The sequence below is a fragment of the Crocuta crocuta genome, unplaced genomic scaffold (genome assembly GCF_008692635.1).
Source record: "Crocuta crocuta isolate KB4526 unplaced genomic scaffold, BGI_CrCroc_1.0 scaffold334, whole genome shotgun sequence".
Lineage (NCBI taxonomy): Eukaryota > Metazoa > Chordata > Mammalia > Carnivora > Hyaenidae > Crocuta > Crocuta crocuta.
The window spans coordinates 2,516,415-2,538,642 of record NW_027533260.1 but is presented as its reverse complement, the minus strand read 5'-3'; the positions used below and the strand labels follow the sequence as shown (position 1 = coordinate 2,538,642).

General features: G+C 54.9%; 2 protein-coding genes and 1 non-coding gene across 5 annotated transcripts in view; all 3 read left to right on the top strand.

Moving 5' to 3' along the window:
* The first annotated feature begins 238 nt into the window (after nucleotides 1–238).
* Nucleotides 239–4,299, top strand: LIN7B (lin-7 cell polarity scaffold B). Its single transcript, XM_077747154.1, has 6 exons — nucleotides 239–300; nucleotides 687–1,029; nucleotides 1,302–1,373; nucleotides 2,214–2,423; nucleotides 3,718–3,881; nucleotides 4,190–4,299. Exons 1-6 carry the CDS (start codon nucleotides 239–241, stop codon nucleotides 4,209–4,211), a joined length of 873 nt encoding a protein of 290 aa, XP_077603280.1. The 3' UTR covers nucleotides 4,212–4,299.
* Nucleotides 4,300–9,569: 5,270 nt separating this feature from the next.
* PPFIA3 (PPFI scaffold protein A3) overlaps nucleotides 9,570–22,228 on the top strand; it is an 18,945-nt gene continuing 6,286 nt past the window's right edge. For 2 of the 3 annotated variants that reach the window (XM_077747086.1, XM_077747084.1), the window contains exons 1-19: nucleotides 9,570–9,809; nucleotides 9,979–10,080; nucleotides 10,461–10,625; nucleotides 10,979–11,053; nucleotides 11,380–11,454; nucleotides 11,774–11,995; nucleotides 13,870–14,016; nucleotides 14,118–14,252; nucleotides 14,513–14,596; nucleotides 14,747–14,878; nucleotides 15,361–15,423; nucleotides 15,579–15,658; nucleotides 15,931–16,075; nucleotides 16,590–16,777; nucleotides 18,052–18,274; nucleotides 18,915–19,078; nucleotides 19,201–19,328; nucleotides 21,168–21,261; nucleotides 21,713–21,794. In XM_077747086.1, the coding sequence (XP_077603212.1) occupies nucleotides 9,570–9,809; nucleotides 9,979–10,080; nucleotides 10,461–10,625; nucleotides 10,979–11,053; nucleotides 11,380–11,454; nucleotides 11,774–11,995; nucleotides 13,870–14,016; nucleotides 14,118–14,252; nucleotides 14,513–14,596; nucleotides 14,747–14,878; nucleotides 15,361–15,423; nucleotides 15,579–15,658; nucleotides 15,931–16,075; nucleotides 16,590–16,777; nucleotides 18,052–18,274; nucleotides 18,915–19,078; nucleotides 19,201–19,328; nucleotides 21,168–21,261; nucleotides 21,713–21,794 (2,544 nt within the window). The remainder of the gene's footprint in view (nucleotides 9,810–9,978; nucleotides 10,081–10,460; nucleotides 10,626–10,978; nucleotides 11,054–11,379; nucleotides 11,455–11,773; nucleotides 11,996–13,869; nucleotides 14,017–14,117; nucleotides 14,253–14,512; nucleotides 14,597–14,746; nucleotides 14,879–15,360; nucleotides 15,424–15,578; nucleotides 15,659–15,930; nucleotides 16,076–16,589; nucleotides 16,778–18,051; nucleotides 18,275–18,914; nucleotides 19,079–19,200; nucleotides 19,329–21,167; nucleotides 21,262–21,712; nucleotides 21,795–22,228) is intronic. The other variant, XM_077747085.1, reaches the window with a different exon arrangement.
* Nucleotides 21,501–21,604, top strand: LOC144217811 (U6 spliceosomal RNA). Its single transcript, XR_013330964.1, has one exon. It is a non-coding gene; the product is annotated as a U6 spliceosomal RNA (small nuclear RNA).

Here is a 22,228-nt window from a genome sequence, read left to right as displayed (position 1 = left end):
TCCTCCAGCATAGACCATCTTGACAAGGGGCCCCACCAGCACCTTAATATCATACACAGTGAGTCACCAGGACATGTCCCGACATTTCCAAATCTGTCCACCCATCCTCCCTGCCTCTGTCCTGGTCCAAGCCATCATGGCATTGCNTCGGACGCTTAACCGACTAAGCCACCCAGGCGCCCCTGCACGGATCTTAAAGTACACATTCGAATATCGCATTTTACTCTTAGGCGTTACCATGAAGTCCAAAATCATCATCACGTGTATGCCAACACACAAGGCCATGCATAAACCTGTGTCGTGCCTGCCTGTTCACCATCATGAACCACTCTTAAGGTTCAGCCCGTGGGCTCTTTTGTGCCTGGAAAATGATCCGCGCCCCAGCTCCGGATGAACTTCCCCTCCAAGGACTCTATGTCAGTGTCCTTCCTAGATCCTCACCTCCTTACTCCCAATTTCTTATCACCGTCGCAGCTGGTTGCCTCCTTCCCCTCCCCCATAGACTAAGTTCCTTGAGGGCAGTGGGCTTGTCCTGCTCAGCAGCGTGTCCAGATGTTAAACGTAACATTTGTCCAACGAACGTGGAAAAAAAGTGAAAGGGGATGGACAGGTGTGGCGGGCAGGGCAGACCGAAAGGGAAGGAGTGCAAACTCAAGCTCCAGGACGGGGGGTCGCCAACCGGACAGCCCTTCGGCGGCTGTGGGGAGNCGTGCGTATGGGGGTTCTGGGGCGCAGGGCGCCTGGCTGGCCGCAGTCTCCCTTGCCACCGGCAACTCTGCGGGTGCCCGGCTCAGAGTCGGCTGTCTTTCCCGGGATCTGTCTGCGTTCGCCCTTACTGGTTTCTGGCTGCATCTCTCCGTGCTCCTCCGCGTCTCTGACTCTGTGTCTGCGCCCCGCCCCCGCCCCGCAGACGTGTCCCGGGCGGTGGAGCTCCTCGAGAGGCTCCAGCGCAGCGGGGAGCTGCCCCCGCAGAAGCTGCAGGCCCTCCAGCGAGTCCTGCAGAGCCGCTTCTGCTCCGCCATCCGGGAGGTGAGAGCAGCGCGGCGCCGGGACACAGGCGCGCCGCCGCCGTCCCGACCGTCGCGCCGAGCTCAGGGACTACGCCTCCCAGCAGCGCCGGGGGCGGCCCGCCTTGGGATGCCCGCGCTTCAGCCTCGGGTTTCTTCGGGAGTTGTAGTTTCCTTGGGCTCCAGGTTGCGGGGGCGGGGCGGATCCCTGGGTGGGAGGGTCTGCGGGCCTGGACTCGGGGTTGAAGGGAGGCGGGGGCTGGTGGTTCGCTGACGCTGCTGCGTCCTCACCAGGTGTATGAGCAGCTCTATGACACGCTGGACATCACCGGCAGTGCTGAGATCCGGGCCCACGCCACGGCCAAGGTAGGTGTCCCCCACCCCATCACCCGCGGTATCCACTGAACTGCATGGTCTGGCTTAGTATCTTCCGAAAGTCAGCCAAGCCTGTTTCCTCCCTCCTGATTTTTGCCGAATCTATGTACCAGCGTTCCTGTGACTTACTGATCTTTTAAATAATCTCACGTTTTACTTAAATGTCACGTAAAGGCATCTTTAGGAACCGCAAGTGGAAACTAGTACCGTATACCTGACAAGAAGATCCCCTTTAACACCTAGACAGCGAAATCGCATTAAACACTGAAAGCTTTTTTTTTTTAATTTTTAAATGTTTATTTATATTTTGAGAGGGAGAGAGAGAGAATGAGCAGGGGAGGGGCAGAAAGAGAGGGAGACACAGAATCCAAAGCAGGCTCCAGGCTCTGAGCTGCCAGCACGGAGCGGGTCGTGGGGCTCGAACTCACCAACAGTGAGATCATGAAGTCGGCCGCTTAACCGACTGAGCCACCTGGGCGCCCCTAAACACTGAAATCTTACTAAACTGTAGTTATATGCTATTTCTTGCCGCTCCCTGGAGGCTCTCAACTCCTTCCAGGCCTTGTATTTCTCTATTAAAAACCGAGATTGTCAAGTGTTGAGTATTTAAGACACACTGGTACCACAATGGAGACATTCTCTTTGATGTCTGAAGCATCCAGAACTAAAAGGGACTAATTACAGTGCAAGCTTGTGCTGAACTGCAGCAGGTGCCCCGGGCCTGGGGAAGGTGATCTGGCCTCAGTTGCTCTCCCTGGCCCAGATCCTCCCCCGGAGTCCACACACCCGCCAGGGAGGGGCCCTCACCTCCCCGCACTCTCTCTCTCCCAGGCCACGGTGGCTGCCTTCACAGCCAGCGAGGGCCATGCACACCCCAGGGTAGTGGAGCTGCCCAAGACAGATGAGGGCCTGGGCTTCAACATCATGGGGGGCAAGGAGCAGAACTCCCCCATCTACATCTCGCGCGTCATCCCTGGAGGCGTGGCTGACCGCCACGGTGGCCTCAAGCGCGGGGACCAGCTGCTGTCCGTGAACGGCGTGGTGAGTGGGGACTGAGGCTGGGCTCACAGTGTGTTCAAAGTGACACGGTCTCTACTTTTGACATTCATTCAAACATCCACCGCTTGAGTACTGCCTCTCTGTCAGCCCTGCGCTGGGCACCGCTACCGACGCTGAGAGAAGTTGGCCTCAGCTTCCATGTTCAAGGACTCCTGTTTGGTGAGGGAGATAGACTCTGACTGAAGTGATCTTGATCCAGGAAGATAATAATGCAGAAGCACTAGGCATTATGAGGGCCCTAATGGGGCACCACACCAGTGTTGGCGAGGGAAGTTTTTGCAAAAGAAGGAACATTTGAGTTGGATTTTGAAGGATGCTGAGGAGTTCTCCAGGCAAATAGGGTAGAGAAGAGTATTACCAGCTGAGGGTGTTGTAGGTCGGGGCTGTGATTCTACACTCCTCTGAGCCGAACAGAAAGGGCTTGGTGATCATTAGATTTTTTTTTAAGCTTTTATTTTGAGAAAGAGAGAACACGTGAGAAGGAGAGGGAGACGGGGTGGGGGGACGGGGAGCAGGGGAGAATCCCAAGCAGGCTCTGTGCTGCCAACGCAGAGCCCAGCGTGGGGCTTGAGCCTGTGAACTGTGAGATCGTGACCTGAGCTGAGATCAAGAGTCGGACACTCAACCAACGGAGCCACCCAGGCGCCCCAGAAAGGGCTTGTTTCTAATGGAGGATTTGAGCACGGAGTTAATTAAAAGTACTGTGGTTAGAAATAGAGGTGCAACTGGAGAGGTAGTGGGGCCAGCCATGCAGGGCCCAAGAGTGTCAACCTGAGAAGCCGCGACTTCGTCACAAGGGTTCTGGGGGGCCACCGGAAGGGTGTGAATAGCGGAGGGATCGGCTCAGCGCGGAGGTGTAGAAGGACCCCTTTGGAATCTGTACGGGATGGACTGAAGGTAGAGACTGGAGGCCAGAAGTTCTAGGGAGGAGGCCAGGTCAAAGTCCCTGCAGGGGAGGATGAGGCCTGAGCTGGGGCCAGGGTGGTGGGGACAAAGGAGGTGGTGGGGGGTCAGAGCAGGAGGGACGGGGCTGGGGAATGGCAAGCTTTGGGGAGGGAGGGGATAAACATGGACTTGGAGGTCTGGCCTAGTGAGTGAGGGCTTTGAGGGCTTGCCCCTGACATGAGGACCTGAGCCAAGAGTTAATGACTCTCCCAGAAGGAGACTGGCATCCTGGGCTGGTTCCAGGTTCACTGACAGTAGGCCCCACGTCCAGGGTCAGGGCTGGGCGTGGGTGGGAGGCCCCGGGCCCAGGTGTCTGTGCACCGTCCCGCAGAGCGTTGAGGGCGAGCAGCACGAGAAGGCAGTGGAGCTGCTGAAGGCAGCCCAGGGCTCGGTGAAGCTGGTGGTGCGTTACACGCCTCGCGTGCTGGAGGAGATGGAGGCCCGCTTCGAGAAGATGCGCTCTGCTCGCCGGCGCCAGCAGCACCAGAGCTACTCGTGAGCCCTTTGCCACCACACCCCTGCGGCCTCCACTGCCTCCTTTATCCCCAGAGTGATTTCTGCGACCTTGAGGGGCACCACGCCCAGCCCTGGCTCCTCTCCCTGAGGTTCTGACCCTTAACCCCTGACCCAGGCTCTCACTAAATCCCTCCGGGGTCTCCCAGCTCACTTTCATCCCAGGATTTGCAGCCTACTCTCCAGAATCCCTCAGCCCACTTCCCTGGGACCTTGGCTCTGTAACCCCAGGCCGGCTCTCCCCCATGCCTCCCCTGAGCTTGGCTCCCCTCTCTTCCCCCTCTTTGCAGGTCCTTGGAGTCTCGAGGCTGAAACCCCAGATCTGGACCCTCACCCTCACGCCCTCCCCTGTACAGTATTTATTGTCACCGGCTCCTTATTTAAAGATCTTTGACCCTCACTGAGTGTCTGTGTGTCTGTCCTGCATCCTGGGGCTAGAGTGTCTCGAGATGTGGGGGTGGGTGGAGAGAAGCTCAAGTCCAGAGACTGCTTTGCAGAGACTTTCCCCCAAGGTCTGAAGGCGGTGGTTAGCCGGTTTCCTAGGCATAAGTCCAAGGTGGAGTCTGGGACCCTGTCTGGGTGCGAGTGCGGGGTCAGAGCCGAAGACAACGGCCCCTGCCCTTAAGACAGACTGAGGGCGAAGGCCAAACCCCTTCCGTAGTTGGCCTGACGGAGGAGTCCCGAGAAGCTGCAGAGCCGGTGGGCAGCCTCTATGTGGGCGGGGTGGAGCGAACCATTAGCTCCGTTTGCCAGGGGAGCCCTGCAGGCCGTACTATCATCAGCCTGGGGGGGGTGAGGGTGCCGCGTGCAGTTCCCAAGGTGGGCGCAGGGGGTGCAGAATAAGGTGCACTCGCCGACCCGGCATTCACCCCACCTTCCAACCTGAGAGCGTGTCTCCGGGAGCCGCCCCCGCCTTAAAATCCAACCTTTAGTCCCACCTCGCCGCCGGTCCAGCCCTCCTGTCCCGTGCGGCGCTAGGGCTGGCGCGCGCCACCTCTGGGATCCGGGGTCGCGACTCGCATTCCACGCCGCGCGCCACTAGCTCCAGGTGACATCATCCCCCTGCCGGGCTCCGCCTCCCGCCCCAGCCGCCGCACGCCGCGTGCTTATTGGCCGAAGCGTCTTGAGCCCCGCCTTCCGCTCTCCGCCCGCGCGACCCCTCCCAGTCCGTGCGGAGGCGGGGTTTAGCCACCGGCCGGCGCCGACGACGCCTCCCATTGGCCATTCAGGNTCCCCCCACCCCACCCCACGTCCCTCCTGCAGCCCAGCTCCGCCCGCAGCCGCCGCGGACCAGGTAGGTAAGAGCCCGGCCCAGCCCGCTTGGCAGCGCCCACCCCGGGGACCCCTCGCCGAGCCTCCCTCGCCTTGCCGAGATCCTGGACTCCCTTCTTTATACTCGGGGGCCCCGGAGCCCAGATTTCACAGCCCAACCCCAGACACTCAGGCGTGCCCCTCCCGGTTCTCAGAGTCCCCAACCGAACCCTAGAATTCCTGCCGCCTTGCGCCTCGTCCAGGGCCCAGGAGCCTGGATTTCTCAGTTCAGCCCCGGAAGCCCCCTCTGGACCTACATTCTCCTCCTCGGCCCAGTCCCAGGAGCTCCAGACACCTGCTGTGGCTGTGTCAGATCTCCCAGCTAGGGCCAGCTGCCCCCCGTCGCGTCTGCATAGTCCCCTATTCGTGCACCCGGTCTGCCCATCTCCAGCCTTCCGGCTTGAACAGCCAGCCCCGTCTCCCAGTCCAGGCCGGCTCGGCAGCCGCCCTGGACACAGGCCCGCTCTGGAGCTGTCCATGGTCAGCTCACTCGGCAGCCTCACCTCCCCCACCTCCTGCTGCTGCCGCTGCCGCCGGGGAGGGGGCGCCTGCGGCGCGGGGATACCCCCAGCCGCGCCTTTGACCCGGAGATACCTGGGCCCTCTCTGACCCAGGCTCCTGGGCCTCAGGGTTCCGCTGGCCAGCCTCTCGGCAGTGTCCTCAGTACCCGAGGTTTCTGGGACCCCAGCTGCTTCTTGAGGAGTCAGGGCTTCTGAATATTCCTGCCTAGTCCACCTTGGGGACCTTGGCATCCAGGGATTCAGCTCCCACCTGGCTCTGGGAGCCCTGTCAGTGTTCACTCTGTCTGCCTAAAGACCCCAGCTGGTGGCCCTCAGCCCCTCAGGACCTGGGAATCCAGTTTCCCAGCTCTTGCCCCTTTTAGAGACCCAGTTCAGCAGCCCCTGTGCCCCTCAGGCCAATATACCCAAGCTCCTGGCACCCCAGCGTCTGCCTGCTTAGGGACTCAGGCACCGTGACGCTCTCCCTTTCAGGCACTTGGAATGCAATTCTTAATGCAATTCTCTGGCTTCTGCCCACCTTTCCCCCTAGACACCTAGATGCTTTGTCTCAGGTCCTGCATCTTCTCAGGGACCCAGGGGTTCAGACCTAGCTTCTGTACTGCCCACCAAAGCCATCTGCCACAACCCTCCTTCCCAACAAGGACTTGGGCTCCGAGCTTCCAGCCCTGACCTTTATCTCCAGGAGTCCAGGCCCCCACCAAGTATCTAGACCATTGGCTCTTCCTCTTAGGAACCCAGGTTCCTACAGCCTCACAGACCCCATCTACTTGACATCTCTGGTGGCCTTAACAAACCCCTGCCTCATCTCCATATCATCTCAGGTGCTCAGGGCTCTCTTCTCTACTCTCTTCCCTGAGACCCCGCTTCTTGAGATGTTTCTAACATCCCATCAGGATGTTTCTATGTCATGATGTCTCATCCTTTGAGCACATCTTCTCAGGCTGTTGAGCCAAATATACACCCCTTCCTCCAGATGTGTTCTGTGACCTAGGTTCATTAGATGACCTAGAACCTACCCACGATCTTCCATATTTCCAGTTAAACTGTGCTCTTGCAATGCTCTAGGTTCGTGCTAAATCTTAGAACACTCTCAGTCAATATCTCTGTTCCATTTTCACCCAAGGTATATTCTAAAATCTAGATTAGGTAGTAAATTCTAGGCATGTATTTCCCTAAGGAATTTGAATATCTTGATAATGCCCCCAAGATAAATGTTGATCCCACCTTCTCCTCACACATGTTCCAAATTTTTAGAAACAGAACTTGCTTATTCTCTGCTAAAATTTTTTTTTAAATGTTTTATTTATTTCTAGGAGAGAGATAGAGACAGCATGAGCAGGGGAGGGTCAGAGAGAGAGGGAATCACAGACTCTGAAACAGGCTCCAGGCTCTGAGCTGGCTGTCAGCACAGAGCCCGACGCGGGGCTCGAACCCACGAACCGCGAGATCATGACCCAAGCGAAAGTCGGACGCTTAACCGACTAAGCCACCCAGGCGCCCCTCTCTGCTAAAATTTTATTTTAGGTGTGTTCTAGGCTCAGCCACATCCTTGGCATTGTTCTAGCTTCCTTTCTCTTCCCAGGGACATTCTACATTCTAGAACATGTGTGTTCCAATTATGGGCTCTAGCCTTCCTCCAAATTGTGCTATCAATATTAAAATGCACTTTCCTGTTTTAGGTTCCAATCCAATTCTACAGTCTTACATCTAAAGGATTCCCTCTGAAATGTTGTACATCTTCCCTCTTTTTTCAGGTACTAGGTTCTAGGCCCATCCATTCCTACTTTTTCTGTCCATCTTTTCCCTGATGTGACCTTTGTTTAGAACTTATCTTCTGGCGGATTGTGGGCTTCCTCCTCCATCTGCCACTTTAGCATTCTTAGCAGGCTCTAGGCTCATCTCCTCTTTTTGGAGTCTTCAGCTAGAAATGTCCTCATTTCCAGAACATCTCTCCCCCCTTCCTTTGCCAGCTCAGTCCTTATGCCAGTAAATTCCCAATTCCCAGCATGCTTCTGCATCTTCCCCCAGGCACTTCTAAGTTCCAGGCAAACTCCTTGCTACTTTCTAGGGTTTTGCTTCCACCTCCAGGGCCTGTTCTCAGTTCTAGAGTGTATCTTCTGCCTTCTGTCTATCAGGTAGGCACATGATAAAGCTAAGAGTGTGACCCCTGCTTTGTTCTTTGTTATATCTGCGTCCCTGGTAGGTTCCACGTTCTAGATTATGTCTCCTGACTAGATTTGTTATGCATTGCATTAGGTATGTTCTTAGATATCATTATGCTCCCCTTTGTGTTCGGGGTTCTTGGGTGACCCAGATACTCCTTAATTTATTGGATTGCTTTTGGCTGGTTCAAGATTCCAGACCTGGGTTCTAGAATGTGCCCCTCTACTTGGCCCTATGTGAGGATTTCACTTTACATGTGGGAACATATGTCCTTTCTGCCCTCTGTGCTGTATCCATGCCAGTGGCTTTCTAGATTCTACACCCAGTCTTGCTAAATTTTATTTCCTTCTCAGTGCATTTGAAGTTCTAGAGCGGCTTCTCGAAAACATTCTGTACTGCATCTCCTGAGTAGGTTCTGGGTTTTAGAGACCATGTTGGTTTTGACCTGCCTTCTTATAAATATTGTCTTAAGTGTGCCCTCTGAGTGCTGCATGTGGGTGTCTAGATTGCCAGGAGCACCTGTTCAAAAACCGAGGGTGCAGGCACTTATCTGCCTCCTCTCCCAGGTTCCAGGGCTCCCCAGCTCCTCCTCTTCTCATTGGAGTCCAAGACCCCACTTCCAGATTTTGGACATAGTCTGCACCTTGGGTGGGGCTGGGAACTATCCACTCTCAGAACCGGTTACGCTGCTGCCTGAAGGGAGAGAAGGAAAGGAGAGAACAGAGTGAAAGTCCCTCCTGCTTTCCACCCGGCCAGCTGGACCCGTCTGACCTGATGTGTGTGAAGGGAGTGGCTCAGGAGACCTCCCTTTATCTCCGCCCACAGCTCCTGCACCCAGATTCCTGTCCTGGGGGCCTGGACTCCTAGGTTCTGGGGGAAGAGGGGTCTGAGGCTGAGATTTCTGGGTCTGAGGTTGGAGACTGAAAGCTCAGATTCTTGTGTCCCTGTCTGACCCCCAGGATTGGGGAAGAGGCAACAAGAGGCTCAGACTCCCAGGTCTAGAGGAAGGAAGGGAATTGGGGACCTAGCCTCCTGTGACCTGAGGTAGGAGGGAGCTGGATCTTGGACTCCTAGGTTGTGGGAGATGGCTAGGAAGTGGAGTGGTTTTTAGATTCTTCTGGAGCTGGGGTCCAGATATCTGGGAAATTGAGGGCAGGGCTGTAAAGAAGGTCTCATCACTGTGACCTTATACGGGTGCCACTGACCTAATTCTGTGACCCCAGTCCTTTGACCTCCTGAGCACATGGTTCTTGTTTGAGCTTGGAGTTTCTCACTCATGCAGTGGGTTAATGCCGGGCCCCAGAAGGGTCAGAACAGGGACAGACTGATTTTCCTATATTGACTCAGGCAGTGGGTCACTTGGCTTTGTTTTCTCTGACTAGGCTGGTCCTAGATTTGCTGTCAGTGCCTGATGGAGTCTGGCCTCGGTTTCCCCACATGCTTTCACCCAGGTAGCTAGGCCTGATTTCGTGAGAGCAGGGGGGGCTTCAGTTTATCCTGTCCTGTGATCAGAATGGATGGGCCTCAGTTTCTTCCGTACAAAGCCTGGGTTGCTCTGCCTGTTTCCACCATGTAGTATCCGAATGGCCGTGCCTCAGTTTCTCTGCCAGTGTCTCGACGAGGCGGGTCTCTGTTCCCTGCCCCCTTCCCACTCCCGTAGGCCAGCACCGCCGCCATGATGTGCGAGGTGATGCCCACCATCAGCGAGGATGGCCGGCGGGGCTCGGCGCTGGGCCCGGACGAGGCGGGCGGCGAGCTGGAGCGCCTTATGGTCACGATGCTCACGGAGCGCGAGCGCCTGCTGGAGACGCTGCGCGAGGCGCAGGACGGGCTGGCGACGGCGCAGTTGCGGCTGCGCGAGCTAGGCCACGAGAAGGACTCGCTGCAGCGCCAGCTCAGCATCGCTCTGCCCCAGGTCTGGGCGGGACCGGGGCGGGGCCTGCGGGAGGCGGGACCTCGACCACTGAAGGCGCGGAGAGGGCGGTCCGGAAGGGGCGGGAGCCTTCAAACTTCCAGTCCAGTGTTGTGAGGGACACGGGGAAATGATTGATCTAATTGTCCGGATCCTGCCCACATCTGGACAGGAGTTTGCGGCTCTGACAAAAGAGCTGAACTTATGTCGGGAGCAGCTGCTGGAACGGGAGGAAGAGATTGCAGAGCTGAAGGCGGAGCGGAACAACACGCGGGTGAGGGGTGTGGGAGGCGGGGCCTAATTGGGGCGGGCGGGGCCATGGGGTGTTGCAGCCTGATCCATCTTTTTTTTTTACCCATCTTGCCTTCCTGTCTTACCCCTACTACCGCTGCCTGGCTTTCTCCTCTGGTCCCCTCCTTCCTTCATTTCCTCCCCTGTCTCTATAATGGTTCTCTCTTCCTGCACCACTTCTTCCTTGACCATGCCCCGACCTTTGATATCCTTCTCTCTTTTCCTGACCTCTCTCCTTTACCCCTATGCTTGGCTCCAACTCCTCCTCCGTGTGCCCGCCCCACCTGTATGGACCACCTTTGTCCTCGACTCTGCCTCTCTTCCCTTACCTCTTTTCCTTGGCCCGGTGACCTAACCCTGTAGCTTCTCCTTGAACACCTGGAATGCCTGGTGTCCAGGCACGAGAGGTCACTGCGCATGACCGTGGTAAAGCGCCAGGCCCAGTCCCCGGGCGGGGTCTCTTCCGAGGTGGAGGTACTCAAGGCTCTAAAATCCCTCTTCGAGCATCACAAGGCCCTGGATGAGAAGGTATGAGAATCGGAAGAGCCTCGATGCGGAACGGAAGCCCGTGGTTGGCTGGGGCTGCCCTGGATAGGACAGATTCTGGCTGTGATTGGTTGGGGATGTCCTAAATGGGAAGAATGTTGCCTGAGATTGATTGGGACAGGCTACTCAGACTGGGGCTTGACTGACTGATAACAGAAGAATGAATTTGGTGGGGGCTGCCAGTGGGTAGAGCTGCCTTAGTTACTGGCTGGAGCTGCAGACCCACTATAGATAGAGAAATGCTAATGTTGCCCTATCAGGCCGTCCCAGGGGTTTTCTGCCTGTCCTAGATTGGGTCTGATCTCCATTTCACTCTGTCCTGCCCCCATCCCCAGGTCCGGGAGCGGCTGCGGATGGCGCTGGAGCGGGTGGCGGTGCTGGAGGAGGAGTTGGAGCTAAGCAATCAGGAGGTGGGGGCGTGGCTAATAAGGAGAAGGGAGTAAGGGGCTACCAATGGGGTGGAGTTGATTGGGTGGGTTGGGGCTAAGGGCAAGAACTGACTACTGAGGAAATAGTTGGATGGGGAAAGTTAAGACTAGAGTTCACGGCCACAAGTTGGCTAGGGGGATGAGTAAGGGTGGACTCCATTCTGAGCGACTAAGGAGAGATATAAGGAAGGCAGAGAGTTTAAGATAGACTGTGGGTTGGGGTGGTCTCAGCAGGACCAGGGCCAATGGGAAGTAGAGCTGGAGGCTCTAGGATGCCCTTTGTCCTGATCTTCCTTTCCCGTTCCCAGACCCTGAGCCTTCGAGAACAGCTGTCTAGGCGCCGGTCGGGGCTGGAGGAGCCCGGCAAGGAGGGGGACGGGCAGGTGAGGGGTGGAAAACCCTCCCTCCCTTTGCTTTCCAAGGATCTCCATCCCCGTGACCTCCACTCAGCCCCCTGACGTTGTGATGGTCCTTTTAATGTTTGATATGATCCTCAATGTCTTTGTGACATCTGAAGTCCTAAGACCCTTACTGGCCTTTGACCTCTTATTCAAGTCACCTAGCTAACTTCTGTGACCTCCAGGACCCGTAGTGGTCTTTGATTCCCCTCCCCTCCGTCAACTTTTTCCTTGTATTCTCTCTATATCTCTGTGATCCCCTCTCTGGGTTCTGTCCCTTCTTCTCTCACTGCCCCTACTCCAGCCCCTTGCCAATGGCCTTGGTCCTGGCGGAGATTCGAACCGGCGCACAGCGGAGCTGGAGGAGGCCCTGGAGCGGCAGCGTGCGGAGGTGTGCCAGCTGCGGGAGCGCCTGGCGGTGTTGTGCCGCCAGATGAGCCAGCTGGAGGAGGAGCTGGGCACCGCCCACCGCGAGCTGGGTAAGGCCGAGGAAGCTAACGCCAAGCTCCAGCGCGACCTCAAGGAGGTGAGGCCGGAGCCCCTGCTGGGCTGCACTCTGTCCCTCCCTCCCCCCAACCCTTCCCGTCCCCCTTTTCCCAAAGTCACAGAGCTCAGGAATGGTGCAGCCTGGATTCAGTCCACAAGCTGTGTGGACTCTCTTCCTCTCTGAGCCTCAGTTTCCTCACCCTTGCAATGGGATTTATGACCCTTGCCAGAGGGTTGCACATGACACATACATGGTAGGCAGTCAATAACTGGTCGTAGTTATGTTATCTTTGGAAAATTCTTTTGTGCTTCTAAGTTGAATTCCTTTGCATTTCACCCCATCCTGGCCTGAGGCCCCTTGATCCTAAGTCCTATGCCCCTGAGGCTGCTGGGAAATGTAGAGTATGGATTCTGGAAGTCATTGGATGAGAAACAAGAGTGAGCACTTTTTCCTCATCCATTGGGACTTTCACCTCAGATTTTGAGCCTGGGTGGCCGTGGGACCTGTTGGAAAGTGTGGTCTCACCTCACGGGCTCCCAGACAGAAGTCCATCTCACATGAGACTGTGGGGCACCGACTTAGGTTTTCTTTTTTTTATTTAAAAAAAAATTTATATGTTTTATTTTTTTCTGAGAGAGGGAGAGAGACAGCATGAGCAGGGGAGGGTCAGAGAGAGAGGGAGATACAGAATTGGAAACAGGCTCCAGGCTCTGAGCTGGCTGTCAGCACAGAGCCCGACGCAGGGCTCGAACTCATGAACTATGAGATCATGACCTAAGCTGAAGTCGGATGCTTAACTGACTGAGCCAGCCAGGCGCCCCCCGACTTAGGTTTTCTAAGCATGTGCTACCCTGGGGCTCTTAGGAGATGCTGCCTCCCACGTGGAAGGGACTTTTGTTTTTAATGAGACCCTAGGGCACTTGTTCTGTGGTTCTGAGCCTGGGCTGTGCTAAAAGTTGCTGAAAAATCTAAGACCTGGATTTTTTTTTTTAAAGTAGTTTATTATTGGGGCACCTGGGTGGCTCAGTTGGTTAAGCGTCCGACTTTGGGTCAGGTCAGATCTCATGGTTCATGGGTTCGAGTCCCGCATCGGGCTCTGTGCTGACAGCTCAGAGCCTGGAGCCTGTTTCAGATTCTGTGTCTTTCTCTCTCTCTGCCCCTCCCCCACTCATGCTCTGTCTCTCTCTGTCTCAAAAATAAATAAACTATAAAAAAATTAAAAAAATAATAAAGTAGTTTATTATTTTTTAAGTAAGATTTGCTCCCAGTGTGGGGCTTGAACTCATGACCCCCAGATCAAGAATTGCATGCACGGGACGCCTGGGTGGCTCAGCTGGTTAAGCGTCCTACTTCGGTTCAGGTCATGATCTCACGGTTCATGGGGTTCATGGGTTCGAGCCCCGTGTCGGGCTCTGTGCTGACAGCTAGCTTAGAGCCTGGAGCCTGCCTCAGATTCTGTGTCTCCCTCTCTCTGACCCTCCCCTGCTGACACTGTCTCTCTCTCTCTCTCAGAATAAATAAAACATTTTAAAATTTTTTTAAAAATTGCATGCTCTACTGACTGAGCCAGCCAGGCACCCTAAGGCCTGGATTTTGAGGGTTGTGGGCCAAGAAGAGTGAAGACTTCCCATCCATGGACCTTAGGTTATCCTTACGGGGAAGTCTTAGAAGGTACTGCCCTAGAAGCTCATGGGACGTGTGGTACCACCATTTTATATCTTGGGTGGTCGAGGTCTCAATGTTAGCTATTCCTGGGAGTTCTGACAGGTGTGGTTCCATCATTCTGACGCCCAGATACCGGAGACTTCATTTCCCAGGATGCCCTGGGGTGCCTGATCCGGGGTGCTAAGTCTACGCTACCCCCGGAGCTTTCCGGGAGCTGTAGTCCACGTGAACTTTCGCCACCTCCGCAGGCGCTTGCGCAGCGGGAAGATATGGAGGAGCGCATCACGACCCTGGAGAAGCGCTACCTGAGTGCCCAGCGCGAGGCCACATCTCTGCACGATGCCAATGACAAGCTGGAGAACGAGTTGGCCAGCAAGGAGTCGCTGTACCGGCAGGTGAGGGCATGGCCAGGGAGGCGCCGTGGGGGCGAGGCCGTGGCCTGTGTGACCCAGCCTCCCCCGCTCCCACCCCGCCCCCCATCCGTGTCCTCCCTCAGAGTGAAGAGAAGAGCCGTCAGCTAGCCGAGTGGCTGGACGACGCCAAGCAGAAGCTGCAGCAGACGCTGCAGAAGGCAGAGACCTTGCCCGAGATAGAGGCCCAGCTGGCTCAGCGTGTGGCAGCGCTCAACAAAGTGAGCAGAGGCCANGTGCTTGGAGGTTTGTGGGGGCGTTTCCTAGTCTGTACTGAAAGGACGGTCCTGAACGCAAAAGACAGAACAGATCCTGAGGAAGGGACAGGGTCTGAATCTTACTGCAGAGTCAGTAGCCTTTCGAGGGAGGAGCCTGGACCTCGGGGGCGGGGCCTGGCGTTCAGCCTTGGGGGAGGCGGGGCCTGGAGCCCGACTGGGGCCTGGTGGCGCAAAGTCAGATGCTTCGGGGTTCCGTCCACTAGGCTGAGGAACGTCACGGGAATTTTGAGGAGCGGCTTCGGCAGCTGGAGGCCCAGTTAGAGGAGAAGAACCAGGAGCTGCAACGGGTGAGCGGGCGGATGATGGGAGAGGGTGGGGCTTGGAAGTTGGGGGAGGAGCTGAGGTAGGGGGCAGAGTCGGGGGGGGGAGATGAGAGCAGGGGCCGGGCTCTGGGCCCAGGGGGTTTGAGCATCCCCTTCTCGCCATCCTTTGGGCAGGCCCGGCAGCGGGAGAAGATGAATGATGACCACAACAAGCGGCTGTCAGAGACAGTGGACAAATTGCTGAGCGAGTCCAATGAACGGTTACAGCTGCACCTCAAGGAGCGCATGGGGGCGCTGGAGGAGAAGGTGTGCCGCACCCGACCCAGGACTCCAGTAACCTGGAATCCTGGATCGCCTCTTGCCTGAATCCTGGGACCCCAAACCTTTCCCCGTACTGTTAGCTGAGATCTCAAATCTGGGCATCCTGAGTTCGAATTCAACAGACTTCTCTGGTCTCACTGGGACCATTCTTTCACCTGGTTTAAACACCCCAAGAGCTGAATTCTGGGGCACTCATAGCCTGAGTTCTTGACTTTTACCCAAGACTTTGACCCTTGGGACCCTCAAACTTTGAATCTTCATTATGCAGGATGCCACATTCTGGGGCTCCCCAGGGATTCCCCTCCCCACACGCATCTTTGGCCCCACACCCCCCATGCCCTCCAGCTCGCCATTCATGCCCACCACATTCCTCTGGGGTTGCCTTCGGCCAGTCCCTGGACACTTACAGCCCCCAGGACATGCCCGTTCCAGGCTCCACCCCCTCACCGCACCCCTATCCTCCACAGAATTCACTGAGCGAGGAGATTGCCAACATGAAGAAGCTTCAGGATGAACTGCTGCTCAACAAGGTAAAGAGGGATCTTCAGGACCCCTGAGGGGGCCTAGGACCAGGGACACAGAGCCGGCATTGCTGGGCGGGGAACCAGCCATGCTGGGGGGGAGGGAGCTGTGTCTCAAGGACGGGGCGGATTCTGAGGTGATACTGCCAACTTTGTCCCTCCAGGAGCAGCTCTTGGCAGAGATGGAGCGGATGCAGATGGAGATCGACCAGCTGCGGGGCAGGCCACCGTCCTCCTACTCCAGGTGACAGTAGTCCTTCTGCCTTAGGAGCTCCCTTGGCCACGCTCAACCTTTCTGATCGCCAGGTCTTCCCCACCCCCCACTCCCTGCCTTCTGGAAGCTTCCACTAACTCCTGTTATTTTTGACACCTGATTTCCTGACTTCTGACCTTTTCTGACCTCTGACTTCAGAACCCTCTCCCAGTCCTCTGACCCCAGGCCTTTTCCCATGACCCTTGATCTCTCTTCCCTTTTCCTGATCCCTTGGGCTCTGACTGCCCTCTCCTTGCCCACAGGTCTCTCCCCGGTAGTGCCCTGGAACTCCGTTACTCCCAGGCACCCACATTGCCTTCTGGTGCCCACCTGGACCCCTATGGCGCTGGCAGTGGCCGGGCAGGCAAGAGGGGCCGCTGGTCAGGGGTCAAGGACGAGCCCTCTAAGGTCAGCAGCCACTTCTGGGGCCTGGACTGAGCAGGGGGTGGAAGTAGTGTCCAGTGGCTCTGGAAGGGGGCTGGGCTGAGAAACAGGGTCTCCTGGACCCATGCTGTCTTTTTTTCTCCCACAACTTTATCATCCCTACTTGCCCGGACATCTATTCATGTGGATATCCTGCTACCTGGTGAGAACTTTACAGGAATGATGAAGTGGGGAGAGGGGTGGTGTCTGGGGGATGGGCGAGGTATAGAAGCCTACAAAGGGGGTTCAGGTGAAGAAGGGAAAGGGGCTGGGACAAGGGAAAGGGCGGAATCAGGAGACAGGATAGAGTCATGGTTGGTCGAGGCAGAGGGATTGTCAAGAGACAAAGCCGGGTGGGATCATATGGTGAGATCAGTCATTGTCAGGGGACATGGGCAGGGTCATAGAGGGTGGACAAGGTCAGTACAGGTGAGGGAAGACCCAGCACCTACCTTGGCCACCACCCACCTGGCATCCTTCTGTCCCCACACAGAGACAGGAGTGGGAGCGGTCTGCCCCTGCGGGGTCCATGCCACCCCCATTCCCTGGGGAGCTGGATGGCTCAGACGAGGAGGAGGCTGAGGGGATGTTTGGAGCTGAGCTGCTCTCCCCCAGTGGACAGGCTGACGTGCAGACACTGGCCATCATGCTTCAGGAGCAGCTGGAAGCCATCAACAAGGAGATCAAGTGAGCACTGGCCCAGTTTTTCTCTGCCCTGCCTTAGCTGACCCCCTGATCTGAAGGTCTGAGTGCATCTCCTCTCCCACTATCTTCAAGGAACTCCCCCAGCCCAACACTCCCTCCAGTAATGAGGATATCCCAGAATGCAACCAGAAGTCTCCTATGTTATGTGCTTCCTATCTATCTATCTATCTATCTATCTATCTATCTATCTATCTATCTATCATCTTATCTATCTAGCTATCTATCTAGCTATCTATCTATCTATCTATCATCTTATCTATCTACCATCTTATCTATCTATCTATCTATTCTTTTATCTGTCTATCTATCCATCTATCTATTTATGTATCCATCTATCATTTTTCTATTTATTCCCCGTTCAGTATTCACAATTTCCCAATATACCAAAGACTACATCCCATAATACCAAAGTCCTCAAGCCACCACACCAAGAGTCCTCCAATACACCATGGAGGTCATGACTTCACACAACTAGGAGTCCCCCAGTATCCTAAGAATCTCAACACAACACAAGGTCTCCAATCCAAAAACATCAAGAATCTCACCCTAATAGTTCAAGACCCTCAACTCAAGATACCAAGAATTTTTACCTAATATAACAAGAATCCTCGATTTATTATAAATCCCCCACTGCCATTAAGTCTATCCTGATTTCCCAGAAATTGTTGTATTTGGCAATTTTCTAACAGCAACTCTTCATGGGTCTCAGCAGATATACCAACATGACCACCACTTTCAATCCAAAGTCATTCATTCTGAGTTCAGGCATCAATTTTTTTTTTTTTTTTTTTTTTTTTTTACAAATAGTTTATTGTCAAATTGGTTTCCTCAGGCATCAATTTACATACCAAATGGCCCCATGAACTTCCAGATCCTAGGTTGACCTTGAGTCCTTGATCTCATTCTGATCATATTATGATCTTGCTCTTTCTTTCCTCCTTGGAATTTGACCTCTTGCTCTGTAATCTTTATGATTTTACAGAACCATGTGCTTACCACCATGGTAGCCTTGATGCAGATACTAATCATCCTGTTGTCCCTCATGCCTCCATGATCTCCGGGACTATCATGATCCCTTGACTCCCTTTGAACCCATGAGGCCATGATGAATCCACCAAGACCCTCTAACCTCATTGTGCTTTCCCCAGAATTCTTTTTGCCCCACCAAGCCCTCCTGGCCCTTTGGGATCCCCAGACTGTGTCCCCCATTGCCTGCCTCTGTCCTCTCATGTAGTCTCCCCCCTTTCCCTCCTCAGGCTCATCCAAGAGGAGAAGGAGACAACAGAACAAAGGGCAGAGGAGTTGGAGAGCCGGGTGTCTGGCTCTGGCCTGGACTCACTAGGCCGCTACCGCAGTAGCTGCTCACTGCCCCCCTCCCTCACTACCTCTACCCTTGCCAGTCCCTCCCCTCCCAGCTCTGGCCACTCAACGCCCCGTCTGGCTCCCCCTAGCCCTGCCCGTGAGGGCACCGACAAGGCTGTGAGTGTTCTGAAATCTCTTCATTTGGTGGGGTGGCCAGGGGGAGGTGGGATACAGGGCTCCCCAACAAACAGCAACAATAGCCCCTCAAAAAGCAACCTTAGCTGTCCCTAAGAGTTCCAACTTAAAGAGCATAAGGGAGGCTGAGCTACTGAGTTTCTGAACCTTAACTTGAACTTTAGTCAAATCTGGCCTGCTTTTACCTGTTTTATGCATTAAGTTTCTGCATAGGTTTTTTTGTTTGTTTAATGTTTCTGTGACTAAACATACATTTGAGAACTACCATTAGATCCTCAGAATTGACCTGTGGGGAGGAATAAGACATAATAGTCCTATTTTATTGCCTTAAACTCAGTTTTTCAGCTTCCAGAATGGCTACCTCATTAGCTTTCCTTGAGTCTGAGCAGATCCCACTCCTGACACCAGAAGCTAGGCTACATAAAGAACACTGGTCAAGCTCCAGTGGGACTCATTGCCATTTTATTTCTGCAACTCACCCTACTTGATCTAGGCTACCTTTAGAAATGGTACCTAGAACCAGGGCCATCCCAGACACTCCTTAGTAGACATCCCAACTAATGAAGAGCTCCCAACATGACCCCTCCAATTCATTTCAGCATCTCTGCTCTTCTGTCCCCAGAATCATGTCCCCAAGGAAGAAGCTGGGGCTCCACGAGGCGAGGGACCAGCCATCCCAGGAGACACCCCACCTCCCACTCCCCGCTCTGCCCGCCTTGAGAGAATGACACAGGCCTTGGCACTGCAGGCAGGATCCCTAGAAGATGGGGGCCCTTCACGGGGAAGGTCAGCAGGGGCAAAGGATGGGATAGGGAGGGGCTTGCTTGGAAGGATGTATCGGGGGATGGACAAGGACTTGGGAGTAGAGGAGACATGGAGTCTGCCCTCATTCTGTCCTGCTCACCCAGTGAAGGCACCCCAGATTCCCTGCACAAAGCCCCCAAGAAGAAGAGCATCAAGTCATCCATAGGCCGTCTCTTTGGCAAGAAGGAGAAGGGGCGAATGGGACCACCAGGCCGGGACAGCTCTTCTCTGGGTGAGTACCATGATGCCAACTCTGTTTTCCTTTCTCTCTCCGTCCCTTCCTCCCTCCCTTCCCCTCTCCCTCCCTCCCTTCCTCCCTTCCTCCCTTCCTTCTTCTCTCTCTCCCCCTCTCTCCTTCCCTTCCTCCCTTCTTTCCTGCCTTCCTTTGTTCCTCCCTTCCTTCTTCTTTTTCACAAATTGACTTGACGTTCATTTGAGTTTAGGATGTGAAAGGCATAGGACTCTGGAGAGGTAGCAAGAAGGAGGAGGGACAAGGAGAAGGCACTTTGAGGCCTGCCTTTGTGAACTGGTGGGGAAAAGGCTAAACAAATTTATTTCATTTACCTGTTTTTTAAAAAAAATTTAATGTTGGAGTGCCTGGGTGGCTTAGTCGGTTAAGCATCCGACTTTTGCTTAGGTCATGATCTCGCGGTTCGTGGGTTCGAGCCCGCGTCGGGCTCTGTGCTGACTGCCTGTTTCAGAGTCTGTGACTCCCTCTCTCTCTGACCCTCCCCTGCTCACGTTGTCTCTCTCTCTCTCCTAGAAATAAATAAAACATTACAAAAAAATTTAATGTTTATTTATTTTTGAGAGAGAGAGAGAGAGAGTGTGAGTGGGGGTGGGGAGGGGTGTAGAGAGAGATGGAGACACAGAATCTGAAACAGGGTCCAGGCTCCGAGCTATCAGCACAGATAGTGATATGGGACTTGAACCCACGAGCTGTGAGATTATGACCTGGGTTAAAGTCAGACGCTTAACGTACTGAACCACCCAGTCACCTCTCGTTTACCTATTTTTAAAACATTTATTTATTTATTTTGAGAGACAGAGAGAGTGTGCAGGAGCAGGGAGAGGGGCAGAGAGAAGGAAGGAGAGACTCCCAAGCTGGCTCTACACCACCTGCAGGGACCCCAATGTGGGGCTCATCTCATGAACCATGAGATCATGACCTGAGCTGAAATTAGAGTCACCCACGTGCCTCTAACTTACCTTTCTTTCGAGAGAGAGAGAGAGAGAGAGAAAACATACAAGCAGGGGAGGAGGGAAGAGAGAGGGAGAGAATCGCAAGCAGGCTCCACATCGTCAGCAGGGAGCTTGACATGGGGCTGCATCTCACGAACCGTGAGATTATGACCCAGGTGTCTCTCATTCACATTTATCTATCTATCTATCTATCTATCTATCTATCTATCTATCTATTTTGAGACAGAAAGAGAGAGAGAAAGCATACAAGCAGGGGAGGGAGAGAAAGAGGAGACAGAGAATCCCAAGCAGGCTCCACACCATCAGTGCAGAGCCTGATGCGGGGCTCAAACTCACGAACCGTGAGGTCATGACCGGAGCCGATATCAAGAGTCAGGTGGTCAGCTGACTGAGCCACCCGGGCGCCCCTGCCTATTTTTTCAGCAGAGGAGAGAGGACCCCGTAAATGCAGGGCGGATGGTGTGCTGGAGCCTGCTCGTACCGGCTTGTGAAAGCCAATTTGCAGGTGTTTTGTAAGCTGCTTGATGTTACATTGGTAGCTTGAAATTGGTGGGACTCTTTACACCATGGAAGCGGGAAACACTACAAATCAGGGAACACCCGCTCCCTCTCTGGGGAGCCAGCTGTTAAGCGTTTGCCACCTTACCAAGGCCAGCCGCAGGAAGACACCCCTATTTGGGGGCTCTCTCCAATTCCCTGCCTGGGAGGTGAGATTGGCTCCTGCTTGGCTCTATCGCTCCATCTCTGTGGCCTCATTTACGGCTCCCCTGGGGCCTCTGCTTCCCTGGCATCCTTCTCAGCACCCCCAACATCAGAGAGTCTCCTTCCCGCTTGAGACTCTCAAATTCTGGCCCCTCCTTGCCTCCAGCAGGAACACCCTCAGAGGAGACACTGGCCACGGACCCTCTGGGGCTGGCCAAGCTAACAGGCCCAGGAGACAAGGACCGGAGGAACAAGAGGAAGTGAGTGTGTGTGTGTGTGTTTGGCGGGGGAGGGAGGGCTGGTGGTCATCTGTGAGACGAAGACGCTGGAAGAGGGTCTGCTTGCCTGAAAACTCGGGACACCCCCCCCCCGAGTTTTTATTATTTTTTCCCCTCTTCTTTCTTGATTGAGGTGGGGGAGACCACTTCCAGAGATTCGCGGGGGTTTTTTTTCTTAAAACCTCCTTCCAAATTTTCTACTCTCATAAAAAGTGCTTTGGATGCTCACTTTGGCAGCACACATACTAACACTGGAACGATGCAGAGATTAATTTGGCCCCTGCGCAAGGATGGCATGCAAATTCACAAAGCGTTCCATGAAAAGACACAAAAGGGCTTGGGGGTGGGGATTTGTGGTAAAGGGGCCCATCCTGGAGGGCTGGGGGGTTGCCTCTACCCCTGAGAGCTTCTACCCTAAGCCTCTGTCCCCCAGGCACGAACTTCTGGAAGAAGCCTGCCGCCAGGGCCTGCCCTTTGCTGCTTGGGATGGGCCCACCGTGGTCTCCTGGCTGGAGGTATTGGGGCCCAGAAGTGACCTGATCTTGATCCCCAGCTCCTGTGACAGCCTGCCATTGGGTGCCGCCCGGCATCCTCCCCCTAGCCCAGAGGGGGTTGGGCAGAGGGGGATGAGGCCCGGGAGAGGTCAGCCTTGCTGTTGATCTCAACGGCTTCCTCCTTCTTCTCCCCCCACCCCCTGCCCCTTTGGCCATGCCCACCTTGGCCCTGCGCTCCTGTGGTCTCTCTCTCTCTGTCACCCCATGTCTCTCTCTTACTGTATGGGATTCTGTGTCTGCCCTTTTGTCTTGCTCTCCATCTCTGTTTTTGTCTTTCCCCACATTTCTTCCCATGTCTCGTTGGCTTCTTTCTCTCCCCATCTCTCTCATCTCTGTATGTCTCTCCTCATCTCTGTCTCTCCCTATCCCCCTTTCCCCTGTGACTCTGGTGTTTT